Source organism: Ornithodoros turicata, chromosome 4 (genome assembly GCF_037126465.1).
Source record: "Ornithodoros turicata isolate Travis chromosome 4, ASM3712646v1, whole genome shotgun sequence".
Lineage (NCBI taxonomy): Eukaryota > Metazoa > Arthropoda > Arachnida > Ixodida > Argasidae > Ornithodoros > Ornithodoros turicata.
The window spans coordinates 43,326,748-43,350,657 of NC_088204.1; the positions used below are offsets into that span (position 1 = coordinate 43,326,748).

The 23,910-nt window shown below is 45.7% G+C and overlaps 1 protein-coding gene across 4 annotated transcripts in view; it reads right to left on the reverse strand.

The window, feature by feature from the left end:
* Window positions 1-8,601: 8,601 nt before the first annotated feature.
* LOC135393063 (uncharacterized) overlaps window positions 8,602-23,910 on the reverse strand; it is a 58,439-nt gene continuing 43,130 nt past the window's right edge. For 2 of the 4 annotated variants that reach the window (XM_064623635.1, XM_064623636.1), the window contains one exon: window positions 8,737-8,819. In XM_064623635.1, coding sequence (XP_064479705.1) covers window positions 8,814-8,819 — 6 coding nt within the window. In that variant the 3' untranslated portion in view covers window positions 8,737-8,813. Of the gene's footprint in view, window positions 8,820-23,910 lie in introns of all 4 variants that reach the window. The other 2 variants (XM_064623637.1, XM_064623640.1) reach the window with 2 other exon arrangements.

The window sequence follows — 23,910 nt, forward strand, 5'->3', positions numbered from 1 at the left end:
TATTAAGGTGATTTACAATATTTCCAGCTATAGTAGGGAATACTAAGCAATTGTCCTGCATTCCTCACTTACAGGGACTGAAACATTCAAACAGCTGGAGGGGATAGTGGATGTACCTCCTCTTCTGAGGGACACCCTGTCATTGTATGCACTACAAATTTCCTTGCCTCAATGCTGTTTCTCAGTCATGTATCTAAGATATATCAGAACACCACTTCTACCTTAGCTGTGTGCCACATGCTGTGTCTACACAAGAGGAATGCATGCGGGAAAACTACTGAAATATGAAATTGCATTGTTCCTTTATTATTTATGTGCAGGCTGGTTCTGTGTGTTTTAGGCATTCTAAGAATGCTAATTTTCATGTTGGGCTAAGTCCAGGTGCTTACTGGAGCTGTGCTCAAACTCTATGTTCGGTGGCTGTTCATGAGACCCTGACCAAAAGCAAGAGGCTACACAAGCTCACCACAATAGATACAGTGAATGAGTCACTAAAACACTGACAACTCTACAAAGCATTAACTGCAAGTGGACAACAGAAGTGCTTCAGTGAATGTGTACAAGCAGTCTCATACCTAGTATTTTTGGTTTTCGGCACCGCATTTGCTATTAACCGGTGGCTTCTGTAGAAGAGTACGGATGGGGAAACAAACACGAGTTTCCTGTGCACACGGTAAACGGTACTCCAGCTTGTTTAGCCATTTGAACTATATGAGGTGTCAGGGAACGATTAAAGGGGTTGGGACGCTTTCATAGAGATTGTTTGTTACATCATAGGTGCATGTTTTCCACACCATAATACTGACAAAAGAGAATAATTTTTGTTACGTGTCATATACTTCGCGAGATAAAAACCCTCGAACAGATGTCACAGACCTCAGAGCTATAACCAATCCCATTGGTAGCTGTTAGGGCTACGCCATTAGAGCTACAGGAGTGTCGTTATTCGCGGTGCCCATTTTATACAGTTCTATTCCCATTTTGGTTGTACAACACACATTAGTACAAAAGAGGCTTCTATTACGTTTACGTGGGATGATGGTGTTGCAACCCTTCTCAGTGGTTAGTGGGGTATGACCTCATTTTGGCTATAAGACTGACCAGAGAACACCTCAACTTCATTGAGGATTTGTCCATCTTGCATGTCCTTGTTCACCCGTGGTAAGCACTATGCTGATCAGTCAGGAAGTTATATGGTCTCTGTTTATGGTGATAAAATTATGTGTTCTGTGTGAAACTACAGTATCTGTGGGATGTGTGGAAATGTGCATTGGTACTACAAGTAACCTGTCCATGTAAAAATGAATCTTTTTTTTGTTTTTCTTTTTTTGACTGCATCTCGGGCTTGCCTAGCAGTCCCTATCTAGCAGTTTATGTACATATTGAAGTAAGAAAAAATAAAACAAACTTCCAGCTTCCTGGCTCCTGAAACCAATATCCAGATCTAATCCAGATCCAAATGGTCATGTAATAATGACATGACCATTTGATGTATGCAAGCAACTCATCGTCATCTTTTTTTTGTGTGTGTGTGTGGTTGATTAATGTGTTGTGTCATGACTGCATTGGTCTTGTGAACCAGCAGAAGTGAGATGCAAAAACAAACAACGTTGGGCTAGTTGGTAAGCATACGACATAGTAGAATGCGCACAAAAAAAAACACGGACTAGAAGAAGACAACACCAGCGCAACTCACAACTCAATTTTAATGTGACCAAAAAACACATATCGCGCACACCGCGACCCCACCCACGGAAGCAACAGCCTTAATCAGGGTCATCCCATACAGAGATAAGTGGTTTCCATGCGCTGCTATCAAGGAAGAAAATCGCCCTCTCCGATAAGGTTACGGACGCCTGACTGACGCACTCTTACTGATAGCGTACGCCTCTACTATTTCTCTAGTCAAGGCATTAGATGACACAGCAACAACAACAGTGTTACATCTAGTTGCATCGGGTTGCACCCACATCTACTACAATGCAGCGCCAGATGACCAGAGGGTGTGCCACCCAAGGATGAAGCATGCTCTCTGAGCCTTATATTGACACACCGACCTGCCTGGCCTATATAAAATCGACCACACGAGAGGGGGATACTGTAGACCACACCTAACCTACAGGCCACAAATGGCTTAACATGATTGGCACCACACATAGGCTTCCGTGCAGGGGCCTTTACAATCACCGATAACCTGCTCAGCTTAAAGGGAGCTGAAAACAGTACATTAACCCCAAAACGTTCCCCCACCTTCTTTAGGTTATGAGACACAGAGTGAACATACGGGGTGACAAGGAACTTCTTACGCATAGACTCTCCCTCCTGGTCAGTACCAGAGTGATCCTTAGACACCCTCAATAACTTGTCACAGACACTCTGGAGCAAAGTCACGGGGTACCCGTTCTGAAGAATGCGGTCACACTGCTGTGTACGCTTCAGCAACCTTGTGCAAGCATGACTTATTAAGAGCTGCAACAATACAAGACCTAACAATTCCTCTTTTAACAATCTTAGAATGCCCTGATTCAAAAGGCAGCAACGCCTTTTTCGACCTTGGGGAAAACCCCCAGCACAAGTGATCCTTACTAGAACACAACCTAAGATCTAAAAACCTGAGAACCCCTTCTACAACAACTTCGCCCGTGAACTTCAGGCCAACACCTAACTAACCTAACTGAGGTTGACATTCAGTTGTCGGGTGCGTTGCCCACAGTGGTGGGGGTCAAACGGGCTTTCAGGTATGTGGATGATTATTTGGTGCTTTTGCCGCCTGGTGCTTTAGGGGAGGTGCACGTCTGTGAGGATAGGGCTCGACAGGCGATTGATGTGTTTCATCGCTTCCGTGTTGGTCGCAAGTGATGCAGCGGTTACGATACGAGAATAAAAGTCTCGCAATTAAGCAAGTAATTGACTTACTTTATCAAAGATAACTACAATTCTAACAAATATATCTTTCGTATGTAGGTGTAATACAGCTCGGTTGATAATACGTGACGTTCATGGTGCTGTTCGCCAGGTAGCCGCAGGCCGGCAACGTGACAGTATAATTGCACGAATCCTAAGCGGTATCAACAACGTGTCTAGGCATTTGCAAATCATTCCACAAATAGAAAAACACTCCGATGAAGGAGCCTACGTCGATCGAGCGGACGCTCCCTGCCACCATCGCTTGTTTACATTCCCGTATGCTCCGTAGAGAGGGAGGGATATCTGAAGAACACTGATATCACTTACGTCAGCGGTATAGACCACCTAAACCAATTCCGTCATAAAAATCTTGGCCCCCATGTGTGTTTCGGAATGGTTAATTTACGATTATTTAATTTATAGAGCCATTTTCTGGAAATGAAGGGTGGTTTCTGACACAGTTCGATGTGGACTTCCAGAATATCGTTACAGTTTCAATAAGTCAAGGTACTCCCGGAGCTGACCTTTAAGGTGGAGTTTGACATCGAGTTTTTTAATGATGCTGTTGAAAGGTTTCATCACTGCTCTACAGGTCATGTTCTTCCTTGTCTGTTTACGCCACGATTTCATGTAGACCATGTGTAGTAAGTGTAAATAACTCACTCATCAACCATGAGTTCAGCACAGACATGTCATGTTCCATTTACTTCACTGAAAGAACTTGTTACTTGCAAACAGCGGCTTAGAAATATTTACAAGACCAGCAATTATGGCAACTATATCATGTAAGCAAGGTAGTAGTTCTAAGGGGCGCCTCCGCTGGAGAATTTTGAACCGCTTCATGCGCTGGATCGCTCTCCCAACATGAGCGCGTGCACTTGCAATGGAAGCATTATTTTCAGCTTTGAGTCTGCTTAGCTGCTGCTGCTTCCTCAAAAAAGGCGTCCTCACGAGGTATATGCCATGCAGTTCATACAGATCATCAGTTAAAAATACTTTATCGGCCATCACCTTGTCGGGAGGCACTTCTCGAGGATCTTGCTCTCACGCGTTATGTAGGTGTCTGAGGCTTTACCACCATAGGCCTGGCTGACGGAGCCAATTAGGCCAGCGGGTGTCTCACTCACTAGGATATCTGCAGTGTGTTTCTTTTTTTTCTTCTTCTTGTAATGACTGTACTTCAGGATTTTAGATCTTTTGGTTGCTCAATCTCTATTTCAGTACAGTGCAAAACCAAACGCGTCTGACGGTACATATCAAAATATTTCGTCAAGCACTGCAGAACTGCTTCCTTCCTAGGCCAGAATACTGCATGTTACTGCTGTCCTCAGGACTGGAACTATTTCTTTAAAAATGTTGGATGCTGTGGTTCTGTGGATGCCAAATAACACACCAAACAGAGCAAATGAGACGTTATGGCCATACAGCTTAAAGAACGTAAGCAGCACAGCATCTTCGTTGGTGAAGGAAAAGTCCCTGCTAGACTGCTTGATTGGAACAGCAGTGACGAGGTCGCAGATGTTGTAAAATACGTGGAAATGCGCTATTCCAGTGATCGCTAGCAGGGCTTGTTCATCCTTCACTGTAGATATGCTTATCAGTTGCTTCTTCAATGCACCGATAGTGTTGACCTGAACTGTTGCATCTTGCTTGAGGCTCTGAAGTTCCTCCCGTAAATCTGTAAGCACAAGAAGCAGAAAAAAATTATAACAACCTGCCATAGTTTCTCGTCCCAGTGTCACAGCAGTGGCTTATTTCACATGCCTTTCGTTTCAGCCGAAAATTTCCCGATGACATAACAAACAGGGATCATAGCGCGCGACCCCCCCCCCCCCCTCCCCAAATTTGAAAAATCATAAAACTCGAAAATGAAGAGCTCTACCCACTTTGCAGTGATGAAACCTGCACAATGGACTCGAAACGTGCTGCAGCTTCGACGTGCTGGAGCACTGAAGGAGAACAAACAATGAACTCCACACGAGACCGAACAATGAACTGTGCAATGCTGTGCCAGCCCAGAGGGTATTATACATAAATAAATAAACTGTGTATGAGACAAGTGTTGTAAGCAGCACTACAAGGAACGCGATGATATTTAACTAGTGAGTGTCCCTCAAAATTTGATAAGACTGCACATTAAAAGCATTAAAACCTGTAGCTAAAATCACTAAAAGGGACCAACAAGTCCACACATGCACATAACAGAGTGGTAGTAAAGGCTGTAGAAGCAGGGAGACGTAGTACAGGTAACTTACCGTAATTGGTCTCATCAGAATATGTTATTATGGAGCCCTGCTCTTCCCTGCTGCATCCACGGCAGAAGATAGAGCTTTCGTCAGTGCCCTGTGTGGTACAGCACACTACAGGTGTGTCATGTTGTGTCCTGTCCATGTGTGCTTGGAATTCGCATGTTGAAGCCAGCTTACGAATGGCCATAACGAAGTCAGACACAGTTTCGTCTTCTGCTTGTATCCGTCGCTAAAATTCGTGACTCTCTGTGACGACAGAACGCTTAGGTTTGTAATGCTTCCTGAGCGTTTCAACAATGTCATTAAATTTTGTTTCTGCTGCGGTTTTTGTATATAGTAGGTTGCGAAGAGTGACGTATGCAGTCTCGCACACAACTGTTATGAATACCTACTTTTTCACGTCCTCCGTGGATCCGTTGACCGTACCGAAGGCTTCGAAGCGTTCGCAGTACGATTCAAAAAAAGCTCCAACGAGGGTTCTGAATCCCGCTGCCCTGTCTGCGACATCGGCGGAGGTCATCCCTCCGTCGCCAGTTTTTGGCATGCAGCGCAGCCTCTGAGAGAGCAGCTAGCGCTCAGTCCCTACTAACGCCTCCCGTGCTCGCTCGTCCCATTTTCGTCGCCAGTGTAGATACACGGGCAAGCATACTGCGGAACACTTACCAGTACAACACCGGTCAAGACTTAACAACAGAATCAATGAAGTTGAGGCAGGTTGCTCTCTTATCACCTCGGTGGGCGGATACAACCACGCTAGATAACAATGCCCTGGGGTTCAGACGCAAGCTATCGTGCACGATACCATCGTCGATAACAGTACGTACACTCACGGATGTATCTGCACGAAATGAATCGCGGTAGTGTGAACCGTGCTTTATAGTGGGCACCGCATGGACTACATCTCCTACCAGAGTAGGAGTTCACAAACCCCTTCTGCGCATCGCCGGAGTTGTAGACCACCAAAACAAAAAGGGACTGTCCATGCGTTCACACACACACGCAGACACGTACAGTCACGACGTTAGGAGTAAATAACGAGTTTTAGTAGATCGAAGCTCTTAACGATATCGCTTAGGAAAATCTGACAAGTCAATCGCCTGATTCATATGAAGTGGCTCACATCACGGCTTATCTCACGTTGTTGATTTGACAGCTTCCTTTATCGTATCGTTTCCGCAGAGTGCTGCCGATCTGTTCAAACTCCAGAAAGCTTTTGCATCCGAAATGGGGTCTTCGTCTTCTTGTAATGCTATCCGATTTCATACGTGTTTGGCAGAGTGCCAAAGGGTAGGATTTTTTTTTTTTTTTTTTTTTTCACGGGAAGTACAAGGAGAGGATGTGTTTTCGATGGAGTACATCCTTGAAAAAAGCCTTTTTTTGGTATAGTTGCGTCATCTGGAACAGTATGTTTTACATTGTGGAAAGAGGGATTGAGAAAACACCATTCTTGAAAGGTGTGAAACTTACACCAAAAAAGTGCCCGCCAGGCAACAAACTGTTCACGCCTAAATGTATAAAAATTTACTGGGATAGGACTGAGATTCCGCAGCCGTCCTAAATAAGTTCCGCCATGCCTAAACCGGACCACAATGCGTGTGTCACGTGACCAGGCGTGTAAGTACTGTATAGTGGCCGTACCCCTCCCAGCTTACACTGCACTCTTGAAACAGAACTTCTCAAGCGTTGCGGTTTGGGTCAGTTGGTACATCTACTTGCTACAAATGCAGCCAAAGGCAACGTACACGAAGAAAACATATTCACACAGTCCAAGGAAACGGGACAAATCAGTATTTTTGGCGGCCAACAAACAGCCGGTTGCTACACATTTGTTTTCTTGAACTCGTATGCTTTTACTGGTAAATGGCGCGGCGCTTGTTATCGTTCTTGCAGTAAATATTTAAGTTCATTTTTAGTTTAGTCTAAGTTTAATTAGCACCGTTGATGGCTGGCTGACGCATTGTTGCCCTGATTCTTTTATTAGGGCCGTCAGCCTGCTTTATGGTTCAGCAATACTGATTTGTCCAGTTTGATGAATACTAAATCTGTTAGTTGAGAGAAGCAGCTCTGACTCGTTGTACCTGTGTTTCTTACCTTTGGCTGCATTTCTAGCAGAAAGAAGAAAGAAAACTGAAGTTGATGGCATAGCGCGCGCATCAAGCCAACCGTCATCCTGAATGACATCGTTATCTCCTCCGATACACCCGTTGCTTGAAGAGTGGTCTACTTTGAGTTTTGTTCGCTTCCTGTCAGTATATTTTGAATAGTTATATACTGTACATACGGGCGTAGCCTTTTCCTCGATCCTATGTATAACGAATATCATGGAAACACCATTGTGTTTTGCAGTCTGCAGCCTTTTAACAGTCTGCTTTTGGAGTAAAAGCAACTTTGCGCGGAGTGCAAAAACATTTACTGTGTAGGCGGACACGTTAGCAAATGATCAACTGAGACCCCCCCCCCCCCCCCCCAACTAAACTGTCTTTGTTAGACAAACTATAATTGGCAAAGGAAATTACATTGTCTAACTGGGGTCGCCTGCTTCTACTCAGTCTTGTGCATTCAATTGTGTACTTAATCGCGGTCCAATGTACAAAATATCGGCTTTATTTTTCATGGTCTTAGCGGCATATTACCCACATTATCGCCTTTGACTTACTGGCTCTAGCCTTTTCCGTGCAACCGCTGTCCTTATTGCAAACAGATGAGTACCCTCCCGATTCCCAATATGAATGGCAGCATTGGAAGACGGCAAAGTGTGTTCAGCGCACGCTTGGCTGCCTCCGTTCAATGCTTTTTGCAGAGCTAGACACTGGACCTGCGATGTACTCTGTCATATAAAATCGATCACATTGCATGTCGTACATCCCGTTTCCAATTTTCCTTCTTCCCCAAAACCATCATTGCTTGGAACAACCTCCCCCAGTCTATCGTAGCCAACTCCGACCTTTTAGTTTTTCGCAGCGAGCTAGCTGCCAGTATTGGTATATAATTTCCTTATCGTCATCTCGTATTTCTAACTCAAAATGATTTCACAATTTTTTCTTGTGTGTTTTGCTTCTCCTGTTGTGTATATTTGTTGATGTTACCTCCCCCCTCACACAACGCCCCCTGAAGGCACGTGAGGTATTGCCATAAATAAATAAATAAATAAATATGTGGGTAGCTGAACCGCCGTACGCATGAAACGTTCGCTGGAGCACTACTGCACACTGGATGAATTTGTGCATTGCACACAAGGTTTAACTGAAATGACAGGATTGACTCATGCAGGTACACTTTCTAACTATGCACAAACGTTATGTGCGTAAAACGTTGGCACTGGAAGAAGCGATTACTGAGTACACAGAAGCTGTGCAGGGAGGTAGTACGTTAGTCATTTATTTGCCTGTTTGAAATTACTCCTTACGTGATTCAGAGAATTTTCAAAAACGTGGTCATAGGAAACTCCACCTTCTACAAGCTTTATTCATCAACAAGCCTTTGTTGTAGACTTCAATTGTAGACTTCTTGGTGTGTCAGGAGGAATGGCTCACTCACATAGGAAAGAGACGTTTTGCGTGAATGCTTTTTTCCACAGTCACTATCTTTCACTCTCTTGGAGACACCATAGTGCATGTCGACCTCCTTGGCACTTGTTTCAGCACGTCGGTAGTGCGATTACACCTGAAACATTTCGTCAAAATAAGTAAGCAGAAATGACTAATTTATATTATTTGGGTTCAAGTAGGCTAATTTAAGCCCAATTTAATTTAGATATCACAATTAAGATTAATGGAGCCACTTTATAAAGCCATGTTGTGACATTCCATGGCACAATATAGATCTACTGTTACTGTCCATCTCAGAAAGAATCGTTTCAGGGAAGTGTAAATAGATTCCACAAAAATGGCATAAGCGGCTTTTGAGGGAAAACACACAGCAAGATTCATCCACGAGCATGCGGACTCATGCTGAATATGGCGAATGAGCTCAGCATAAGTCAACAAACGGAGATTCCGCCTACGAAATACTACCAACCTTCGCGGGCGCTATGCAGATCAGCCGGACGAGGTCCACTAAGTGAATCCTTCACAATTAAGCCAATCTGTTTACCCTAAACAGTTAGAGTGGCTTCAATGGACCACGCGCAAACGCGGTCTCATGGCCAAAGCGCCTCCAGCTGCTACACGGAGGAATGTGACATTCTCGACGGATATATCACAATCTAACTGTTTACTTGGCAAAACTCACTCATGTTCAATGTGGCCGATCAACTCAACATCGAGAGCTGAACTGGAACTGAGTAAGCTTTAGTGAGGAAACGGGAAAGCTGGGCGGGAAATGACTGTGCGGGAGTCATAAGTGCCTGCCTTATGCCTGCCCGTGGTATTATCAGTGTTGTACGTTTCGCCGTTACAGTAATCGATACTTTATCGGTATCGGTGTGCGTATCGCGATACTTTTTTTTTTAAATCGGCGTCGGAAAAGCATTTCCGTTACAAACTGGTGGTAACGCGATTTCTGTATCGTTACCGATGCCGATACCTTTTAGTGCCCCCCCATTGCTTCACCGACCATATTTCTCCCTCTTATTCATTGTCAATGGTCCGCCTAGCGCACGACAAGAAGCCTGCGGACACGCCTACATGCTCCCGTAACCGGAATTATGGAATTATACCAAACACATGTTCAATGTTGAAGTAAAATGTAATAATCACGCTGTGTTCAACAAAAGAGTTGAGGTCAACAAACAGAGGTCAAGTCTTTGACTGTCCGCTCTCGATTCAACTACTAAGCTGCCGTGTCGCGACTGAGCCACGCTCACATATACTGTGTCATTGTTAACTTCGGATAGGATTCCTTGGTCATTAGACTCCACGGTATGTGTGGGCCTATGAGACCAACGTCACACTGGCCTCTATCAACTGCTGGAGAGACCACGGCATGCAAGGGTGGCAGAAGACGACTTCGAGAACCAGCTATTGTCAACCAGTCAAGAATCAGTCAAGCATAACGTGTCCGAGCTATACATATGAAATATGCGGTCTTTTTACTGCAAAATTGTTCACGTAAGCGATATTTCTATGTTGCATCATCTTCGTATTTCAGACAAAAGAATCGCGCAAAGTATCGCGTTACTTTTTTTAGTAACGGTAGTGGTACTCCGTTACTTTAAAATAGAAGTATCGATATAGGTATTTCGACACCTTTTACTCAAGTAACGAGTATCGGTATCGCGATACCATATTTCGGTAACGGGTACAACACTGGGTATTATTCACCCGAATTGAGTGCCCCTTCCAGTCTCCGGGAGCTATTCTCGTCGCCAAACTGCGCGCACGAAGATGGAGCAAGTTTGGGATGAAGTTCGTCCATGTTGAAAAGAAGCTTCTTGTGACCCCTTCCATTTGAAGTGAACGCAGCGTGCGCATATCACAACATGATCAAGCTGTAACCAGCAAATAGTTATCGCCAACATTGTGTTGAATATTAATTTGGCTACGATCCTCATTCGTAAGCTGTTTCTTCCCTTCTTGTTTTCTAAATGTGGTGGTATAAAGAGCTTGCTATTTTTGGCCTCACAATTGCGGGCAACGTGATGACTGCTGCTTTAAGATGAACCTATTTTTAAGTGTACACATATGTGCATAGCGAGCTGGTGTCCGTGACTCTACAAAAATGTCACGTCACGAGCGAGGTTTCGGGTTACGTTCTAGACGTAACCCGACTGCACCCCGCATCAGAATGGGTAACGGCTATAATCAACGCACCTGAACCTACGTGCGTCCTCGAAGTTCAAGATACTTGTGAGCCTTGTCGGTTTCTACGGATTTTAATTTTTCTTTTTTCTTTTTTGTCTAGCTTGGCGAGTGATCTTTGTACGAGCTGCTGCGCTGGGAAAGAAAGTGGACTCGCAATGCCGAAAATATTTCGGGGAACAGTGTAGAAAAGGAGAGACCGGTAGAAAGGAGAGAGCTATGGCATTTTTTAAATAAATTTTTATGTGACAAAAGTACGTATGTCAGACCGTTGAATCCGCTGCTGAGATGGAGTTGGATCTCTTGGCTACATACTGCATGTATTGAACAAGGGTCAGGTACAAACGTAGCATACAAAAGCTACTCCGTGCGGAAGTTGTCAAGTATGACTACATGACTTGATATCTTTACTAGTTTGAACCGCACCGGCTTTCAACAAACATAACAAAATACAGTTAACGTTTCGGGTCCCATTCGGGTCCCATAAATATGAATCGGTATATAAATCGGGTATATAAATAAATAAATATGGGACCCGAAACGTTAACTGTATTTTGTTATGTTTGTTGAAAGCCGGTGCGGTTCAAACTAGTAAAGATGTCTACTCCCGGCAATTGGACTATATTCAGATGACTTGATAGTGGGGCAGGTTCTCGTACAGGCTGGAATAATTCGTCTCATGTGTGTACCCTTTTTATTGTTTACTGTGGGCAAGTACCCAACACAACTTCTCTTGGAAGTGCATATCAAAAGCTAGACGAGAAGCAAACATGGACTGTTCTAGCTGTGCAGCCTGGGCCCACTGCAACTTAGTCATTTTCTGTGCATTCCCGCATTGTGCATATAAAAGACGGTTGCAAATACTGCACGATCCCTACCGACTGCTAAAAAGAGTAACTGAAGCAGTTTGCTGTGGGTGCAGTTTGTGGAATCCGTCGTTCTGCAAGTCCAGACACGTGACGACTTCACAATTCAGAAACGGGACAACTCATCCAGACATAACGCAAAGTGTATATGTCAACAGTAGACTTTACTATCCAACGTATACTGCTGATTCCCATAGGAGGACTGAATCTTGCTGCCAGGCACAACTTTCAGAAAAATTTGGGAATTTACTGGACGGAAATTTTTACTTATTCGCCACTGAAACACGTTTTAAATGCGATAACATTGATGAGCGAACCCACTGCGTTTTCTTGAGGTAAGGAATGTCACAGCTTAAGACCTGCGCTCATTGGTTGATGCTAGGAGATCACGTGTGTGGTGATAACGCCGAAATGTTCCCAGGCGATCACAAACGTGGCCACGAAATGTGGAAAAACTCCGTCGTGGGGACTGATGGGGAGCGGAGCCATTAAATGCGGCAGTGACAGCAGCACGAAGCAGAGAGAAAAGAAGAGACAACACATAGTTGAAGAAGCTAGTAGTCCATTCTCAACAGCAGAATTGTACAGAGCAGACAGAGGACACTGCATGGCTGAAGCATGTATTGCATGTAAGCAAATAAACATATGTTGTTGTTCGTTAACTTGTACGCTGCTGTATTACCTGGGGCTGCGGCCAGACCGGTCGGCCTAGGAACCATGCGTGATTTTGGAGTGAAAATTCCCATACGTGTTCAAGCGCAGCTACAAAATCGGTTTGAGAGATTGCACGCTTTTAGATGTCACACCACGGACGCCGGCGCTAGCAGTTTTCTGCGGAGGAACTTATCCAGTTCCGGCGAAAAGTGTACCTAGCCTCTCCGACAACTGTGTACGACAAAGACTTCAGACCAACGCAAAGCGCGTTTGCACAGTACGCGGCAAGCTAAGCAGGCGATGCAAGCGAATGCAAGGCGCAGAATGCAGCAAGCTATGAAGCCTACTGGCACATCTGAACCCAAACTAGAGGTGGTTGTCTATCCCCTTGGCGACCTTCATCGTCGGAAGCTCGTCAATTGTGGTCTTACGAACTCTTTCAAGGTCGTCGACCCTCAAGGACGGTTATAAGAACACATGCTGCATATCAATGAATAAGTTAACAGCTCCTGCCCTTCCCTTCCAACCCACTGCCCTCTTCCCCGAGCACTACCGCTCGTGTCCTCAAAGTATTGTTTGTTTCGTTACGGAAATTTGTTCAGGAGAGGTTATCCAACTTGCCTTACTAGCCTTACTTGAGTAGCCAAGCCCTTGTGGGTGAGAATGTCTCGCGAAAACAACCAAGAGCAGCAACTTCATCTACAATGTAAGGGGGCCGCGCGCTAGACAACGAAAAAGGGCGATTTCATCTCAGTTCAGGCAAGCTGGTCCCCTTCGGTCCTCCGATTTCGTCGATTCTTTTTTATGCTAAAGCTACACCGCTATGATGAACAGTGTCACTGGTCCGAAACTGGAGATCGCAGCACTTGCAGAGAAAAAAATTGACGAGCGTGCCTGGGTGGCGTCGTGCGCTTCACAGAATCTTCCTCGGGTGGTACTTTGAGGCCGTCTCGCCCGCACCACGAACGCGCTAGAAAAGCGCGAATTTTTTTGCGCGTTCTACAGATGCCGGACTACCACATAATTTAAAAAAACGGGCATTTCCTCTCACGAACTCTTCTATAAAAAATCGCGAAAACGCTCGTGAGCGCGATTTTGCGCACATTTTAAACTTTTATTACAGAAGAAGTACGCATGGTAGAATTACGAACTCTGCACCAAATGAAAGATAATTAATTGCTCTTTCCAACGACGTATTACGCATAAATGTGAGTGTTGCTGGAGAATAGGTAGAATGAGACGAACCATGCTCCCTCCTTGAAAATACGCGAAGTTCGTAGGTCAATTCCTCAAAAACCCCACCTTTAATTTTGGCAAAAAAAAATTGCATGGAATCCTGATTATATTACCTTTCCAATGGTGTAAAATTTGTGTGTTCCAAAAGTTTAGAACCGAAATGCCAGCGCGCATAAGGAGAGCAGGTACAACACGGCCATGCGGTTCCAACTCCGGCCACCCTCCGGCGTTTGCACTGATCGTCGACGAAGGGAACCTGGCTTTCATCATCTCCTGTGCCTGAGATGGACATTTCGTGCCATATCGTATTTCGACTAAGGACAGGGTGCAAAGAACAAACGTTCCTATCATGTTACGTGCATGAGGAGAGCAGGTACAACGCGGCCCGACGGTTGCAACTTTCGTTCAAATCTTTTGTTTTCTGTTGACAGGCGCTTGAGATGTGGTCCGTATTTAACTACCTTGAAGCAGGGCAGCTGGCCTAATGCATTGATACGCATTGAAGTACAGGAATAATACAACATTGCAAGCCGGTAAAGTGGTTTATTTGGTGACTGGCTTTGCTATTGCTCACCTTTAGAGGGAATTTACGAAAGGCACTAAAACAAGAGTAAGATATAGTTACGGTGCATGAAAGAGCCATACATACATTTTAAATACAAAACACAGCTCTGAAAGCGGAATCGGGAACAAATGTTACCTATGTGTGAGCGGCATCACAAACTGATTCTGTTGGAAAACATAGATTTGTATGTACATTCTCGAAAACATCACCAGCCCGACGTAGTGTGCTGATCGTTCGACGGGCTGAAAACAAATCAGCTATGACCGAGGTTCAAACATGTCCTCGGCGGTTCTTGCTAGCTGAACTCCAGATACTGCATGACTTTCAGATGCTTTGTACCACGCATGGGATGAACGGATCCCTGCCACTGGCCGAACCAGTTCCCATTCATCCTTTTTTGAATTTCGAAAGGCTGCAACCTGAGCCGACGGAATGTGCAGCAGTTCCGTGGCGTGTTCCTTCTTTTTGAGAGCGCACACAAAATCTTCAGCGGTTTGACTAGCTTCAGCAGGTGGACATCGCAAGTTATGCAAGCTTGCGATATGTTTCAAAGAGCCCCCGACCCCATCGCACACATTTTTTCCATGGCCACTGGCAGAAAAAATCCATCGCAGCAACAAGTTGTTTTACCCCATTTCATAGAGCTGGTACCTGTTCTTAAAGTGCGCTGCTGCACCGTCGGACACGTATATCACATGGGAAAACACGGGCAGGATGTCTTCTATAGCCTCGGTTATGTTTTGGAGGGCAAGAAGGGCATGTGCAGTATCGTGAGATATGTCGTCACTCACTGTTGCGAAACTTTTTGTCGAAGACATAGATAGGGATGAATAGGGATAGTTGATCCGTCTTCCAATAACGCCCTTGGACCTCACTTGAGAAATTGACTCTCCAGTTTTCTGCAAAATCAAAGTGCATGAAGACAAGTCTTGGATCCACGAAGGCCTTCTCGTTCCAAATGGCGCTTCTTTGTATGTTGTATATATATTCATGCTTGGTGTACAGAGCAGCACATTTCTTGACCGCCTTCAGGAATACCGATGCCTTTAGCGTCTCCCTATTGAGGTCACCAGATTCCCAGAGAGCCATATCAACGTCGTCGGCACGCTCGATCCTTAGCTTCTGTAGGTTGACCCGTTTGGCCCCTTGACAACTGCGACACTCAACAACAACTGCAAAAAACATGTCCTTTGTGGCTCAGGACATACAGAGATCGCATTCAGTTGGTCTCTGCTTAACTGGATGGATGACGCACTGTTTATGGTCGCGATTATCAAATCAAAGTTTGCGCAGTACAAACACACGCACTGTTTCGGACGTGGGACTGTGCGAACCCACTTAGGCCGAAGTGTGTAGAACTTCGTCAGTCCTATATTGATGTCCGGATGAGCGCTCTTGAGCAGGCTAACCGTTTACAGTATTGAACGAGTCATAAAGCGCTTTGCAACAGCGACTCGCTTCCCGTCTCTGGTGACATGAATTACGTCTTTTTTGTTTGGACTTGAGACAGAACAGTCCTTTTCGTCTTCAAGATAGTACCGGAGTGCAACCTGTACGCCGTTCTCGCTGACAGGATGCCCGCCATACTTGTCCGGCATCGCCCACACGCCCTGTTTCCCTCTCAGACTTTTTGATTTTTCTATCACATATTTCGTTGCATCCGGGATCAGTCCTACTATTTCTTTTTTCGTCATGTTTTCCGGAAGAAGCGTAAGAACACGAAGCGTAAACAGAAGCGTAAGAACACGAAGCATACGTGGTACATTGTGTAGTTGATTATGCTGAATTGTTGTCTCCTATGTGCAGTGCCTGCATTTCGTGTTTATGTTCCTTTATATGTTTTCTCTTTGGTTAGATTTCTGATATAACTATCACTGATGAGTGACAAAGGGTCGTGCCCTAGTCAAGCATCTTTTTTGCTGCTTTTTGGCCACCCTCTGATGTACAGATTCCTACAAATGTTTCCAATAAATGAAATGAAATGAATCTGGCATCTTTCTTGATTGGAGGTGCACTTCTGATAAGCGGTCCTGATGTTGCGCAAAAGGCTAGAACATCTCGTGCAGTCTGTTCCGGAGGTGGTCGGTTCGTCTACGTCATATGCATCACGTATTCTGCGGCTTATTGAGCTGCTCAATGCGTCGCCAACTTCTCTCCGTTTCCGTGACGCATACGGCATTTGTTTCCTTTTGAGAGGCGCCGGCTGCCGCAGCGGAGTTACGTCGATATTTGCCGTCGAAATACTCTTATTAATTTCTTCAATAATGTCCTCGCTCTGAACATAGTCTGTGTCAGATAGAGCAACGGGCGAGGACTGCGATAGATCACTAATTGCTGAACGAAAGTACGCAGCACAATTCTTACATAGTTGGTCCTCACCGCTGACTTCATCACGTCGCTCAGGGTCGAGAAGCGCCTTCAGCGCCGCCGATGTCAAGGATTGACACAGTTGTGAATCCACTCTGGCGAAGAATTATTTTCCGATGTCGACGTGCATAGTCGGCACAAAACACACGTTCCTCGCTATAAATGTTCCGAGCCATGGAGACGACTTCCAACGCTGACGAACCAGGAGTTATTCAGACACCTCACTCAACCGCTGCATCGTCGACGGCAGGTCCGTGCATTATTGTCCTTGGCCACACACGGCGACCAAATGAACCTGTCCACACGATTGTATCTCATTACGGCCGAAGTCTCATTACGGCCGATGCCTCAATACGGCCGAAAGTCTCAATACGCCGAAGGTAGTCTCATTACGGCCGAAGATGTCTCATAACGGCCAAAAGTCAAAATGTGTATTGTAACGTGCATTGACATGCAATGTTGCTGCCAGGTATGGATATACATTCCAGAGGGTATAAGCCATGCAGTGGGCCCTTAGGGCCTTTATCACATATATAAACATATTGTGTGACAATCAGTATGTTATCATACCATAGCACAATGCAGCATATTGTGTAATGTGTACACCCCAAAGGTAGTGTTGATGCTGCTCTGAAGCAGCAGGCTACTAGGTGGATTTAGCTGCTTGTGGAGACCTAGATGAACATCGGCTTTTTTGTGACGTTTTTTGGAGACATCATACAGTCATTGGCCAAGAAAGAACACCTATCTCAGTCGACGTCAGTTTATTTCCATTCGCTTTACAATTGTACAATTCTTGCTTCTGGAATGAGTAGACCTGCAATAAGCAAAGAGCAACCGTGAATAGACTAGAATATTTAAAAAAAGACAGGCATTTGACTCTACATGACTAGTTTTAATGTGCACAAGCTGCATACATGTTGATATGTGTCTGTTATTTCATACAAGGCTAACATAAACCTTCATCTAGGCAAAAAAAATGAAAAAATATGACTTCCAGGTAAACACAATGCATAACCATGAGACGAATTTTGTTGCATTAGTTCATTCACTTAATGGAAACATGTGAATATGAAACAGTGATACATTACAATTCATGAAATGATGCATGCATGACTTTCCTTTTCTCGTTTCTTCTTATAAAAGTAGTGCACAATTTTTCACTTCACAACAGAACCGTATAATACAATTGGTAATCTTAACAGCTCACCTCTTCAGCCAAGACTCCCTGGGCAGCAACATCCTGTTAGCCATGTTGTTGTTTCTTTTCGGAATCCTTCGCGTACCCACATAACATGACTGAAATGGAAAATAGCTATAAATAACAATGTACTTAAATGACTTCCTCTTGAAATATTTATTGTAATCAGATACGCTTTTGCGCTTAGTACAGTGCAAAAGCCTGCGCAACATTTGCAGATGTTCGCGGTAAGCAATTCGAGGAGATCAAGTATGCCGACTTGTGCTTTTATTTTTGAACAAATATGACGACAAATTTAAAAAAATTAAATATGGCTCACAATGATAAATGCTGCTGTACGGTGCGGCATTATCGGTGTCTTAACTTCGAATGAATTTGTTGTTCCTAAACGCGCAACGAACCACAAACGGTGCAAATCTACTAACACATACCCACCTACATCTATTACAGGCACTTCGGCTGTTTTGATTCAGTCAAATTACTCGTATGAGAATGCAACTATGTGTGAATAAGACACTGCTAAGCCAGACAGTCTACGAAAGCATAACTCACCAGAATTCTTTGTTCTCGGTCTTGGTCAACACAGCGCGATATACGTTGGGACTATGACGATTCATTCAACTCAATTTTCACCGGAACAATACGCGCTGCTCGAAAGACAACGACGGAAAATAAAGTGCCGCTTAAGTCCGCTAATTTGCACGTTACAGCACAACAAATCGATAGATAATATTATTGCGTCGTAAACTACAACTGATCGCTAACACATGGATGGATGGATGAATGGAGCTTAACACAAGAAACGAGATACCCAACGTTGCTAGACACCTTCCGAAGTGAGAGCGTGAGAGTATATATAATAAGATATCGAAACACGAAAGGAAGAGTATTGATCGCCCCTCCTTCTATAGCACGCAAAACCTGATTAGCGCTGAGATGAACATGCACGTCCATGACGCCAGTTATTTTCACTGATCAAAAAGAGGTCACGTGGGATTGCGTGACGCTTGCGAAATGTGCAGCAATGTGCGGTGAGCATCATGGCGAAACGAAGCAAACTTATGAGACACTGAATTACAGGTACGTTGGCATCTTTTTCATCCCTGCATATCATTTCACATTACACTATACGTGAATACATGATGTCATGTCATGGGTGTCATGTCTCACGACGCTGGGGAAGTAGTTGCATGGGGAAGTGTGCATGGTTCTAGACTTTTAATTTTTGATCGCGTAATCGTAATATCGGCACCTCTCGCATTGTGGCTTGCATGTGACCAACCAAGTGCTGTTCCCTTAGTAGCGCTTCCTACAAACGACAAAACCAAACATGTGGGAACGTATATTTTTGATTACTCATATATAACAAGAAAATGTATCGTTTTCAGGTTGCTGCCACTACTCCATGTCCCCGCAATTGTCTTGCGTGTATGATTACACTAACCACGTCGCCCACCACGGCGGAAGTGTTTTGCGTACACGCGTTTCAGCATGAAGCCTGCAGGTAACATCTGATGCTTACCCTTCGGATATTCTGAATTTACATATTGTAGCTTAGAGGAATTCCGAATGCCCAGAGTGACACACACTTATAACATTGTGACATCAGTGCAGTGGCATAAGCTCTAATGTAGTGCCCCACGAAAATGAAGAAGGGGCAGTGGTTTATCCAGAATCCCAAGCACGAGAGGGGTGTTGGAAAAAATTGTGGGGGAGGTCATCGTTTTAGTTACGTCATTACAGCTTAACATATCATTACAGACGTATCTGAAGCTGAAATCGCAAGGGCACCCCCTGTAGGGGGTGTACAGGCAAAAAAGTTAGGGGGTGTAGGGGGGTCTGGATAAAGCACTGACGAGGGGGACTCCTCCACCCCATGTCCAGCCTCATAAAACACCTCCTGAAATATTTTCCTCGCTATGCAGCTGCATCATTATGACGTAATTGTCATTGTTGTCCATAATTCTTGAATAAGTTTTGAATATATGGAAAAAAAGTCTGCTTCACAGCATATGCCTTATGGTCATCATCAAACAAGAGCATATGTCATTTTGTTCAGTGCCTTACGTACTTTTTTTAATTTTCAGGTGGACGTAAATTGTAGAAGGCAGCTAGTGGGGGAGAAGATCATGGTCATAGGTCATGTGGCTCCTGGAGCTCCCAGTGGGCTCCCTTGTGGAGTAACTTTTGAAAACACACACACACACAGTTTGCTCAGAGAACCAACGAGTAGGATGTTGCTTGAATACTGAGAGAAAATGGCGTAACACATACCAATATCGTGAGACACATATGACAATAAAAACATTTTTCACGAGGGATGCATGAAACACTGTCGCAATATTGTGTGCATGAACCATTGTGTGTGACACAAGCCATGGGGGCACACCGCCTCGGACACATTTTGGGAAGCATAAAACACAGTATATACACAACTAATATGGTGGATGCTTCTTTTTTCTTTTGGGCCGTTATGAGACATCTTCGGCCGTAATGAGACTACCTCCGGCCGTAATGAGACTTCGGCCGTAATGAGATGTTACCGACCACACCGCAGCAAGGTCATTTTTGTTAGGAAGTCTGGCGTCTGGTGTCCCCAGTGCGGATTTGCTTATTACTTATAATCCGTATGTACATCCGGCAAAGGCGATGGGACGCGGGCACAAAGTTTGGGTGAAAGAGAATATAGCATCCGCGTCACGCAACCTGATACCAAAGTTTCTTCTTTGCAGCCTGTCCGTAGTCGAAATACGATATGGCACGAAATCTCATCACAGGCACAACAGGTGATGAAATGGAGTGTAGCATAGCACTCAGATTTATGCGTAATACGTCGTTGGAAAGAGCAATTAATTATCTTTCATTTGGTGCAGAGTTCGTAATTCTACCATGCGTACTTCTTCCGCAATAAAAGTTTAAAATGTGCGTAAAATCGCGCTCACGAGCGTTTTCGCGATTTTTTATAGCGCAGTTCGTGAGAGGAAATGCCCGTTTTTTTAAATGAAGTGCTAGTCCGGCATGTGTAGAACGAGCAAAAAAATTCGCGCTCCTCTAGCGTGTTCGTGGTGCGGACGAGACGGCCTCAAAGTACCACCTGAGGAAGATTCTGTGAAGCGCACGACGCCACACAGGCACGCTTGTCAATTTTTTTCTCGGCAACTGCTGCGATCTCAAGTTTCGGACTAGTGGCACTGTTCGTCATAGAGGTGTGACTTTAGCATAAAAAGGGATCAACGAAATCGGAGGACCAAAGGGGACCGGCTTGCCTGAACTGAGATGAAATCGCCCAAAAACTAACTACTGGTCTCGAGATTTCCGAAACGATGGTGCAGCGGGCCAGAGAGAGCGCCAACATTCACGCCCTTATCGTGCAGAGCCCCAGTGCACATCTTACCGACACGGCGACTGACCCGTTACTGGCCAAGTGTGAAGTCCTCGCCCTCTCGGATACCTCTAACAACAACAACTTTATTCTTGGCTTTGGAGAGTGGGGAGGTTCATCGCCACAGGCGATACTCTACCCCATTGCTGGTGGGAATGTGGGGAATAAATAACGAGCCCCTTCACAATAACGAGCGAAGTGCGATGGTGTTCAGAAACATCAGAAGAGCTTTAAGCGCAGAGCGTTGCTATGCTGGATTAGGCCAGGGACCAAGCAATTTCGATAGGGAAAAGGGGCGAGAGTCCAGCTGAGGAAGAGACACGGAGAGTGTGGTTCCGGCAGGTTGGTAGTGGGGGCAATGAAGAAGAATATGCTCCATATCCTCAAGAACACTACAGTGGCAGCAGGTGGGAGAGTCAACTTGCCTCAAGCGGTAACGCCACTGAGCTGTAAAGGCCACATCGAGGCGCATTCGGTGGATTAATGCAGCATCTTGACGAGAGGTGTTTCGTGGCATGCAGAAAGCCAGCGTTGGATCAACTCTGCTCAACATAGAGGGGGGAAGAGTGTCGGTTGTCCATTGGCGGGAAGCCAGGGGTGTCACTAGGCGTCGCAGAATTGAACGGCGGTCTCCTCTCAGCACAACAATACTGGTCCGTTTCCGATACGAGAGTGCTGCATCTGCGGCGCTGTCGGCCTGCTCGTTCCCCACGACACCACGATGGGCTGGAACCCACTGGAGAACTAGCCTGTGGCCTGCTGCGTAGATAGTGTGGTAAGCCATTAACACATCTGTGACGACTGGTGTAGATGGGACTCGTATGCCGGAATTTCCCATTGCTTGAAGTTCAGATTTGGAGTCTGTGAAGACTCCCGCGGTGTAAAACCAGCGATGTGCGAGTAACACGCGAAACACACATGCGGCGTAAAACCAGCGAGTTCCGCAGCTGTGCAGGAGGTTAGATGTGAAAGGCGTCTTCCGTGCACGCCTTCCGTGACGCCTTCGGATGGTATGACGAATGCTGAGGCGGACTCGTTGTTTCGGGATGCGCCATCGGTATATGCCGCCGTAAACGTAGAAAACTTCTCGGCTACCAGAGCATGAAAATGGGCTCGGAGGACTTGAGAGGGAACCTGATCTCTTCTATCCAGAAGGTTTGGAAGGCGTACAAAAGTGGGCGGTATCGGTAGAGACCAGGGGGCTTTCGGCGCTATAGTGTCCTTAGTGGCCTTATGAAGCCAGTGAGAGTCTGGCGTGTCCTCTGCGCTACTCGATAGAAGTCGGTTTCAGGGCGGTATCGAATTTTTCTGAGGAGAGGGTGGTGGGGAACGTGAGCACGCAAACGGAGGAAGTGCCAAGCCGTTTCACGGTCACGGAGAACCTCAATCGGGAGCTCACCAGCTTCAGCCAGTACTTGCCGTGTTTCAGCCATTCTTGGAACTCCGAGGCATCGACGAAGGCTTCGAGCAAACAGGGACCGAAGTGTATTTAATGAAGTTGTTGATATTCTGTGCATAATAGGAAGGCTGTAAAACACAGTCGCCCTCACCAATTCCGCTTGAACCGCGAGCAGGGAACGCTGATCACAGCCCCATCCTGAGCCAGAAAGATGTGGAATTGCGGGGAGCCATCGCTGCACTTTAGTTTCAAGGTGCTTAATGTGCCGAGCCCAGCGCAAGTCCGAGTCGATTACCACGCCAAAGAAGCGGTGGAAGCGTACCGGCTCAAGCTTCTTTCTACCAAGTCAAAGAGGGAAATTGGCCATAGCTTTGCGCGTGAAAGGGAGCTCGACACACTTTTCGGGTGAAAAGTGCTTCCCAAGGTGCGTGAGGTACGTATGGATATTATTTACAGGGAGCTGCAGGCGGCGCTATATGGCTGGGCGTGATTTTCCTACTGTCGAAAGGCCGACGTCATCTGCATACACGGAAAACGACACTTTACGAGGAATTACTGATTGTAGGCCGGCCATCACCACGTTAAAGAGTGTCGGGCTGAGAATGCTTCCTTGGGGGACTCCTTGTGGAACAGGATACTGAGGGCTTTGGTCTTGCGACGTACGGACAGCGACAGTTCGGTCCGTAAGGAAGTCTTGAAGCCAGATGAAGGGCCGACCGGATACCCCAAACGAGCGCAAGGGGTGCAGCACACAAATGTGCGAGGACGATATCATATGCGCGCTTCATGTCGAGGAAAACCGATAGGACGATCCGTCGATGGGCACGAGCATGTTGAACTGTAGATACTAGGTCGAGAACTGGATCCGTGGAGCTTCGGAGGCGACGAAATCTAGCCATTTCGTTAGGAAACGCACGTTGTTTTTCGAGCCACCAGTCGAGGCGATGCAAAACCATTCTCTCCATCAGTTTCCCCATACAGCTTGTCAGGCTCACAGGGCGAAAGGAGGATAGGGCAATTGGGGGACTTGCCTGGTTTCCGGATGGGAACAACCAATGCCTCCTTCCAAGTATGTGGTAAAGATCCTTGTTGCCAAGACGTATTATACATATGAAGGAGAGCTTGAAGTGACCGCCCGTCAAGGTTTCGCAGGGCGGCATAGGTGATTTTATCGGGTCCAGGGGACGAGCCGGCGTTCACAAGCTTCAACGCTGCCTTCAGCTCAATTAGTGTGAAGTCGCGGTCCATAACTTCCGGGGGACGGGGCCAGTCTTGGTGAAGTTCAGCTGTCAAACTGTGGACAAAACTGCGGTGTAGCGGCGTGGTCGAGGCAGCCGCCGGAGTCG